This window comes from Euleptes europaea, chromosome 1 (assembly GCF_029931775.1).
Source record: "Euleptes europaea isolate rEulEur1 chromosome 1, rEulEur1.hap1, whole genome shotgun sequence".
Classification (NCBI taxonomy): domain Eukaryota; kingdom Metazoa; phylum Chordata; class Lepidosauria; order Squamata; family Sphaerodactylidae; genus Euleptes; species Euleptes europaea.
Window position 1 is genome coordinate 10257680 of NC_079312.1, and position 10128 is coordinate 10267807.

Below are 10128 nucleotides of genomic sequence, written 5' to 3' on the forward strand. Positions count from 1 at the left end.
GTTAAGTCGCGTGGGAAGGATTCACGCGATCAGCAGTGTTCACCAACACAACTTTATTCGATTTCAGCACAGAAACTAACTTACACCCTGAATGTGCCCTGCTTATATGCCCCCCCTGGCCGCCTGCGGCCACTCCCCCCCTGATCCATGATAGGTGGGGAATACCCTCTTGGTGACCAATGGGACATGCTGGCTTAGGGCCAATAGGATCCGTTTGTTTGACCAATAGGATGAGCAGGGTTTAGGATGCTTCGTGTAGAACTCAAGCTCCTGAGTCCCCCTTGATTACTCCCCAACTATATACATACACAACAAAGAGTACAGTCCTAAATATTGTCGAAGGCTTTCACGGTCAGAGTTCATTGGTTCTTGTAGGTTATCCGGGCTGTGTGACCGTGGTCTTGGTGTTTTCTTTCCTGACGTTTCGCCAGCAGCTGTGGCAGGCATCTTCAGAGGAGTCACAATGAAGGACAGTGTCTCTTAGTGTCAAGTGTGTAAGGAAGAGTAATATATAGTCAGAAAGGGGTTGGGTTTGAGCTGAATCATTGTCCTGCAAAAAGTATCAAAGGTAATGTGCTAATCATTGTCCTGTAAGTATCAAGATATTGTGCTAATGAGGGTGTGGTATGTTAATATGGAACCATTGTATCCTGAAGTGATCTGTTAATGTGTGAAATCCAAAGCTAACCCGCATGACTATTGTGGACTGTAGTCTTTGTTAGTCTGGAGGTTTTCAGGACAGGGAGCCTAGCCTTATTCATTCTTAAGCTCTCTTCTTTCCTGTTAAAGTTGTGCTGATGTTTATGAATTTCAATGGCTTCTCTGTGCAATCTGACAAAATAGTTGGTAGAATTGTCCAGTCTTTCAGTGTCTTGGAATAAGACCCTGTGTCCTGTTTGGGTCAGTCCATGTTCAGCCACTGCTGATTTCCCAGGTTGGCCCAGTCTGCAGTATCTTTCCATAGTAACATACCACACCCTCATTAGCACATGATCTTGATACTTGCAGGACAACGATTAGCACATTGATACTTTTTGCAGGACAATGGCTCAGCTCAAATCCAACCCCCTTCTGACTATATATATTACTCTTCCTACACACTTGACACTGAGAGACCCTGTCCTTCAGTGTTACTCCTCTGAAGATGCCTGCCACAGCTGCTGGCGAAACGTCAGGAAAGAAAATACCAAGACCATGGTTACACAGCCCGGATAACCTACAAGAACCAGTCCCTAAATGGTTAATGTGCTAATGAGGGTGTGGTATGTTAATATGGAAAGATACTGCAGACTTGGCCAACCTGAGAAATCAATAGTGGCTGAACATGGACTGACCCAAACAGGACACAGGGTCTTTATTCCAAGACACTGAAAGACTGGACAATTCTACCAACTATTTTGTCAGATTGCACAGAGAAGCCATTGAAATTCATAAACATCAGCACAACTTTAACAGGAAAGAAGAGAGTTTAAGAATGAATAAGGCTTGGCTTCCTGCCCTGAAAAACCTCCAGACTAACAAAGGCTACAGTCAACAATAGCCTTGCAGATTAACTTTGGATTTCACACATTAACAGATCACTTCAGGATACAATGGTTCCATATTAACACACCACACCCTCATTAGCACATTATCTGGATACTTACAGGACAATGATTAGCACATTACCTTGGATACTTTTTGCAGGACAATGATTCAGCTCAAACCCAACCCCTTTCTGACTATATATTACTCTTCCTACACACTTGACACTGAGAGACACTGTCCTTCAGTGTGACTCCTCTGAAGATGCCGGCCACAACTGCTGGCGAAACGTCAGGAAAGAAAATACCAAGACCACGGTCACACAGCCCGGATGACCCACAAGAACCAGTCCCTAAATGGTTAAAGCGACAGAGTGCGATTCCTAGAGCGGCCAGTGTGCGCCGAATATTGCAGTCCTCTCCTTTTCCTGGCCAACCGGGAAAGGAATCCCGCCAATGGAGCATTACTGCAATTGCTGCAACTCAAGATTAAAGAGGTGAAGGTCTGGGGTTCTGCATGGGGAGAATTGGAGGGGGGTGGGGAGAGAGAAAAAGGTAGTAAAAGATAAAACGTTTTGCAAAAAAAGGGGGACTCCAGTTCAGTCGGGAGCAGCGTCCTGGTGAAAAGGCAGGTTTGGTCGCATGAAGCCACCCTCTGGCCAGCTCTGCAGATGCTTTGCCGCTTTGATGTTGGGCCGCCCCCGTTGCTAGCGTTGCCAGGCTCTCCAGGTGGGGCCTGGGGGTTGCCCGGAATCGTGTCTGGCCCCTTGACCCCAGAGGTCAGGAGAGGGAGGGCGTCTTGGCCATCATTCTGGGCCTGGAGTAGGGGTCCCTGGGGGGGGGGGTCTGGGGCGGGAGGTAGTTGTGCCTTTCCAGCATTGTGCAGGGGGTTGGACTAGGTGACCCTGGCGGCCCCTTCCCACTCTAGTAGAAAAGGGCGAGAGTCCAGTAGCACCTTAAAGACTAACAAAAATATTTTCTGGTAGGGTGTGAGCTTTTGTGAGCCACAGCTCACTTCTTCAGCAAAGAGCAAGAGTCCAGTAGCACCTTAAAGACTAACAAAAATATTTTCTGGTAGGGTGTGAGCTTTCGTGAGCCACAGCTCACTTCTTCCGAAAAGAGCAAGAGTCCAGTAGCACCTTAAAGACTAACAAAAATATTTTCTGGTAGGGTGTGAGCTTTCGTGAGCCACAGCTCACTTCTTCCGAAAAGAGCAAGAGTCCAGTAGCACCTTAAAGACTAACAAAAATATTTTCTGGTAGGGTGTGAGCTTTCGTGAGCCACAGCTCACTTCTTCACAGCTCACTGCAGACGGACTGACACGGCTACCCATTGTCAAGACTGTGCTGTGTGTGATGGGAGAAAAGCCATCCTGCACTAGAGAGCGAGGGGTGAAACAGGATCCACTTTTCTGCTGCTAGAAACCTCGGTGGTTTTTTTACCCCTTTCCTTCCTTTTAGGGTGATCGGAGTTTCCTCTGGGCCAGTAAATTATCTGGACGTGTGGGGATTCCTCTGAGCCAGCCTCTGTCCACACATTTGCATCACCACAAGATCTGCCCACCTGCCTATTCCTGCTGAACCTTTACAGCAAACCATAAATAGTAAATGAATCATTAATATCTTAATATTTTACATCCTTAGCTGGCGCTCATCCGCACTTACTGTTGTGGGATTTGAGACCCTCGGCCAAGTTAAGAGACCCCGGAAGTCTTGCAAGACCAGACGTTGATTAATTGCAAGTGTGAGTTAAGAGCCGAAGTGGAACGAGCCCTCGATGTTCTTGCATTGCGATAGAGAAGAAATGGACCAGAGGGAAATGACACCGGAAGATCCCTGGGTCCAAGCACCAACAGAACTGAGGGCAGAGCCAGGAGATCCCACTAGAGTGCTGGGCGGATTTCAATCAAAAGCAGAGGAGGTGAATGGAGGATTCCCAGAGGGTATGGTCGATGACAAAGACCCTACACAGCAAGAGTTCCCAACAGTGGTGCAGTTGCCTCATTCAGGACGGGAGAGGCCAAAGCCTGCCTTGCGGAACAATACCAAGCCCGGTCTGTTCTCACTGATAGGGAGAAACGGTCGAAGCTGTGGTCTGGAAAGAGATGGAGTGACCCACCTCAAACTGGGCCTTGCTGGAGAAGACAAGGAGACCTATGGCTGTTTAGATTCCACGGGAGCTTCCGAGAGTGGGAACGAGGAGGCTGCAGGGAAAGATACTACCACCATGGAGACCCAGCGGCAGAACTTCCGGCAGTTCCAGTATAAGGAGGCTGGAGGGCCCCGGGAGGCTTGTAGTCAGCTGTGGTACCTCTGCCATCGGTGGCTGAGGCCGGAGAGGCACACCAAGGAGCGGATCCTGGAGCTTTTGATCCTGGAGCAGTTCCTGACCATCCTGCCAATGGAGATCCAGAGTTGGGTGAGGGAACATGGACCGGAGACCTGTTCCCAGGCAGTCGCCCTGGCTGAGGATTTCCTCTTGATGCAGGACGGGGCCAAGACACCTGATGGACAGGTAGAGCATCTTTTCTTAAATTACCTACAAATAAAATGGAAGTCTAGCAGCACCTTAAAGACTAACAAAATTTATTTTAGCACTAGGTTTTGTGAGTCAGTGCTCACTTCCTCAGATACAATGGGAGTGAAGAAAATTGAGGAAGTGAGCTCTGAATCATGGAGGTGCATGCTGGAATAAATGTTGTCAGTCTTTAAAATGCCTTCAGACTTCCATTTTATTTTGGTGCAACAGATTAAACCCTCCTGATAAATTACCCCCAAGGCACCCCAAATGCGGCTGTCAGCATGCAATAGAGTTCTTCTTGGTTGCAGGTTGGGAGCATCCATGAAATGCTTCCCTGTTAAAAACAAGCATTTGCAAATGAAAATCAGTTGTGTCAAGAAGGCTGTGAAATATACCCCCCACTCAGAAGCAGGACATTTTTCTGTTTTTGAGACCATTTGAATTTATCCCTCCTCCAGGCGTAGTCTGAAGTGGTCTGAAACAGTACAGCCCATCAAACTGGACTGGATCTCAGCCTTTGTCTAGAACCATGCTATTGTTGACTTCGGGGAGGGGGTTGTTTTTGTTTTCTTGCTTTTGTGAATAGGGTTGCAATCCTCCAGGTGGAGCCTGTGGATCTCCAGAATTACAACTGATCTCCAGTCTACAGAGGACAGCTCCCATTGAAAAAATGGCAGCTTTGGAAGGTGGACTCTATGGCATTATATCCTGCTGAAGTCCCTCCTGCTCACCAAACCCCAACTTACCCCAGCCCCATTTCTCATCCTGGAGTTGGCCGCCCTAGTTCGTGAGCAGTGAATAGTCCAACTGCAGCCTTTACCTCCTGTCAAATTCTATCCCTCCCCCCCCTCCCAAAAAAAATTGAAGGGGGATTCAGATAGATGAATATATGCAGCTGCTTTCTGCAGATCGGTGGTCCATCCATCCCACTTTGTCTACTCAGACTGGCAGCGGCTCTCCAGGTTTTCAGGCAGAGAAGGGCCTTCCCAAACTCCTGTGTCCTGAGACCCTTTAACCAGAGATACTGGGGACTGAACCTAGGCCTTTCTGTATGTAAAGCACACCCTCCAACCAACCACCTCTTTTCAAATTCTGTTCTGGAGAACTGTGGGCATTCCTCAGAAGGTTAGCAACAAAAGAAGAGAGGAAGAAGAGTAGGTTTTTATATGCCAACATTCTCTACCACTTAAGGGAGAATCAAACTGGCTTACAATCACTTTCCCTTCCCTTCCCCTCCCCACAACAGACATCCTATGGGGAAGGTGGGGCTGAGAGAGCTCTAAGAGAGCTGTGACTAGCTCAAGGTCACCCAGCTGGCTTCATGTGTAGAAGTGGGGAAACCAACCAGGTTCACCAGAGTAGCTTCCGCCGCTCATGTGCAGTGGGGAATCAAACCGGTTCTCCAGATTAAGTCCACGGCTCCAAACCATCACTCTTAACCCCTACACCACGCTAGCTCTCAGTGAGGGACTATGGTTCTGTGGCACAGCATTTGCTTGGTATGCAGAAGGTCCCAGGTTCAATCCCCAGCATCTCCAGTTGAAAGGCTGAGGCAGACCAAGGGTCTAACTTGGGAAAAGGCAGGTTCGTTTAGGGAGGGGTGTGTGGCTCAGTGGCAGAGCTTCTGCTTGGCATACAGAAGGTCCCAGTTTCAGTCTCCAGCATCTCCAGTTAAAGGATGTGAAATATCTCTGCCTGAGACCCTGGAGAGCTGCTCCCAGTATCAAGACAATACTGACCTTGATGGACCAAGGGTCTGATTCAGTATAAGGCAGCTTCATTTGTTTGTGTGTGGCAGACTGGCCGCCGTGATAGATGGCTTGTCCGCTGCTAAGGATCCCACCCTCTTCTCTACAATCAAATACATGAAGCTACCTTATACTGAATCAGACCATCGGTCTATCAAGGTCAGTATTGCCTACTCAGACTGGCAGCAGTTCTCCAGGGTCTCAGCTAGAGGTCTTTCACCTGCTACCTGATCCTTTTAACTGGAGATGCTGGGGACTGAACCTAGGACCTGCCGCATGCAAAGCAGAGGCTTTTCCACTGGCACAGCCCCTCCTCCAACAATGTATGAGTATGGAGGGGGGGAATTAGGTGCGCTTTTCATACATATTATCAGTTGCCAAGGGATAATGGTGAGGGGTTTTGTTCTGCATTATTCTGGCTCTGCTACTCATGAGAGGCACAAAGGTGTTTGACTCCCTCCCCCCGGCCTTTGCAATCATGTTAATCCACTCACCAGGTTCTGAGATTTCAGCATGGATTGTCCACCCACATGTTCATGGAGGATAGGGCTAGCCATGACTGCTAGTCAAAATGGTTATTAGTCATGGTGCATACCTATTCTCTAGTCTACAGGATCAGAGGAGCATGCTTATTATATTAGGTGCTGTGGAACACAGGCAGGATGGTGCTGCTGCAGTTGTCTTGTTGGTGGGCTTCCTAGAGGCACCTGGTTGGCCACTGTGTGAACAGACTGCTGGACTTGATGGACCTCAGTGTGATCCAGCATGGCTTTTCTTATGTTCCAAATTTATTTTTTTAAGCGGAAATTCCCAGGAATCTAAGAAATATGTACCTATTAGCAGTCCTAATTTTGATTTTAAAATGTGGTCTGTGTATTTTTATAAATGTTGTTTTATTTACATTGTAAGCTGCCTTGAGTTCCACAGGGGAGAAAGGCAGCTAATGAATGTTATCAATAAATTAAATTAAATGCTGAATTTGATCTCCAGCAGAATTACAGCATAAGCACAGCACTGCCTGTTCCCTACGCAGTCTCGAGCCATCTGGCCTCCCGTGTTCTTCCGTAACAAGCAGTCCTCTTGGTTGTTTCAGGTGGCTGCCGTGCTTTCTACCGATGTAGACGTAACTCCTTCAAATAGCAGGAAGAAGCTGTTGTGTCTGGAAATCAAGCAAGAAGGTGATGGCTCTTGGGGGGTGTTTTTAACTGCTCTGGGCATTCTGATATTTCTGGCTGCCTTTTTCCAAACCAGCTGTGCAATTGACCATCACGGTGTGTGTGTTATGTGCCATGAGGTTGCTTCTGACTTATGGCAATCCTATGAATTAATGACTTCCAAAACAACCTATCGTTAAAGGCCTTGCTCAGGTCTTGCAGTCTGAGTGCCATGGCTTCCTTGATTGAGTCAATCTCTCTCATGTTGGGGCTTCCTCTTTTCCTGCGGCCTTCAACTTTTCCTAGTATTATTGTATTTTCTAGTGACTCTTGTCTTCTCACGATGGGACCAAAGTATGATAGTTTCTTGGGAGAATTTAGGCTTTATTTGATCTAGAATCAATTTATTTGTCATTTTGGCAATCCATGGTATCTGTAAAACTCCTCCAATGCCATGCTTTAAATGAATCAACTTTCTTCCTGTCAGCTTTCTTCACCGTCAAACTTTCAGGCCCATACATAGTAAGAGGGGGACTCCATAGTATGACCATCACTACAGCCTGTGAAAGTGAGTTCGACAAATAATGTGGAAAAAGTTATCTCTGTCCACTTTCCCCACCTCATGTATAATTTTTGTTTAAAACATCTTGTATAATTCTTTAAGGAGGAAATGGCTACCCACTTCTTCCTTCTGAAGTTCCTTTTCTTCTCAGTGCTGGAAATTATTCATATCAGAAATCTCTCCTTTTTTCAATTCTGTAGCTGTAAGGTGGTTGAGTGGACATGAAGAAGAGGAGGACAGGCCAGTGCTGAGAAGCTCTTTGTCTGTGGAATCTTATGAGAAGGAAATATCTTTGCAACATCCGCCCGAGATAACAGCCCAAGTTTATTCAGAGGCAAAGATGGGAAGTCACCCAGAAGACAGCAGCAGTAACACAAAAGAAATCTTGCTAAATGTCAGTAAACGTGGAGGCCAACAGATACCCCCAAAAGGCAAGAAACAGAGGACTTGCAGCGTGTGTGGGAAAAGCTTCAGCCGGAGCACTGGTCTGATCGCACATCAAAGAATCCACACTGGAGAGAAGCCTTATGAGTGCTCAGCTTGTGGGAAATCCTTCGCACTGCGGTCCAACTTGATTTCGCACGAAAGAACCCACAACGGGGAAAAACCATATCTGTGCCAAGAGTGTGGGAAAAGTTTTAGTGTCAGTTCACAGCTCATTAAACACAAGAGAACTCATTCTGGGGAAAAACCCTACAAATGCACAGAATGTGGTCAAGCATTCCGTCAGAGCTCGCATCTTAAAAACCACCAGAGAATCCACACAGGAGACAAACCATTTAAATGTTCGGACTGTGGAAAAAGCTTCAGCGTGAGCTCAGACCTGATTAGGCATGAGATATCCCACACAGGGGAGAAACCGTACCAGTGCCCAGACTGTGGCAAACGGTTCTGTAACAGCTCACAGATCATTACTCATCAGCGTGTTCATACAGGAGAAAAGCCCTATAAATGCCTGGAATGCGGGAAAAGCTTCACTGTGAGCCAGCAGCTCAGTCGGCACCAGAGAGTTCACACAGGAGAGAAACCGTATAAATGTCCCGAGTGTGGGAAAACCTTTGGTGTCAGCACACTCCTTACTGGACACCTGAGGATTCACACTGGAGAGAAGCCATATGAATGCTCAGAATGTGGGAAAAATTTCAGGTTACGTTCAAACCTCATTGCGCATCAGAAAATACATGCTGCGAGGAAATCCTAGGAATTGTTTGACTGTGGGAATAAAAAAGGATTTGCCTGAATTTAACTAATTTGTTTTTTGGAAGTCACACTTATGTAAGGATTTCTGGGGCCCTCATCAGATCCCCAGAAGATATCTTTGTTTTAATTATGAATATAACTAAAGAGTTATTTACTCCCATGGCATTCTCATGTATTAGTACATTTCCTTACATTTCTAGTAGATGTAATATGAAGAAAGGCTTTTGAGGTACTAGGATTGTTTCTGAAAACTTGGATTTGTAGAACTAGATTAAGAAAATGAATATAGTCTTGTAATTTGGACCTGTGAAACCATATCCAGCTTGGGGTGTTTTCATGAGAATCCTGGGCGTTGGAGTAAAAGTGGTCATGACTTTTAATTATAGAAAATCTGCTGCTCTGAATTTATTTATTTGCTTTTTATACTTTGCCTTTCTCTCCAATGGGGACCCAAAGCATTATACATCGTTCTCTGTTTTATCCTCACAACTACCCTGTGGAGTAGGTTAGGCTGAGAGTGTGTGACTGGCCCAAGGTCACCCATGGCAGAGTGGGGATTCGAACCTAACAGTGCATTCCTAAGGAGAGTTACTCTGGTCTAAACCCACTGAAATGAATGGGCTTAGACTGGAGTAACTCTCCTTAGGAATGCTCTGTGAGTCTCCCAGATCCTGGCCCAACGCTCTAACCACTACTCAACACTGGTTCTCCCAATAAAAAACCAATTTCTCCAGAACATATTGTTTCCCACTTAAGAACAACCAGAGTCTAATACAGATCCCACCCTCGGCTAAATCTTGGTTCAGTCATGGTAAATTTTCATGCCAGGGAAGTCCCATATTGCCCCTCAAACCATACAGAATTAGAGAACTGGATCTCTTTGCTGATACCTGGTGACAACTGAATTGTAAGATTCACCATTGTAACAATCGCCTTTCGTTTTTTGTTGGAATATATATCAACACACTCAGATGGGGGGGAGGATATACCTCAGTGACGTACCTGCCTCTCCACACTATTTTTTCTCTCCATCACCCTGGCAGCCCCCACAGCCTCTCCCCTTTTCCTGCTTTCCTTCTCTTTGCATGCAGAAGATTCTGAGTTCAATCCCAGGCATCTCTGGTTCAATCCTAGGCATCTCCTAAAAGGATCAGATAGGAAGTGATATGAAAGATCTCTGTCTGAGATCTTGGCCAGCCGCTACTAGTTAGAGCTGACAGTGGTGTAGGTTTTGACATACCAGTGGTCTGATTCAGTACAAGGCAGCTGCATGGTGTATTCATGGCAATAGAATGGATGTAAAAGTTCCATTGTTTCTGGCCATCAAATAAGTGTTGAAAGCACAAGACGGTAGGGAGTAGGGTTGCCAGCTCCAAGTTAGGAAATACCTGGATATTTGGGGGGGGGGCGGCTGAGGAGGG

General features: G+C 46.5%; 1 protein-coding gene across 1 annotated transcript; it reads left to right on the plus strand.

The window, feature by feature from the left end:
* The first annotated feature begins 7837 nt into the window (after positions 1-7837).
* LOC130493250 (zinc finger protein 397-like) lies at positions 7838-8748 on the plus strand. Its single transcript, XM_056866951.1, has one exon. The coding sequence runs from the start codon at positions 7848-7850 to the stop codon at positions 8706-8708; it is 861 nt and encodes a 286-aa protein (XP_056722929.1). The 5' UTR covers positions 7838-7847; the 3' UTR covers positions 8709-8748.
* Positions 8749-10128: the final 1380 nt, after the last annotated feature.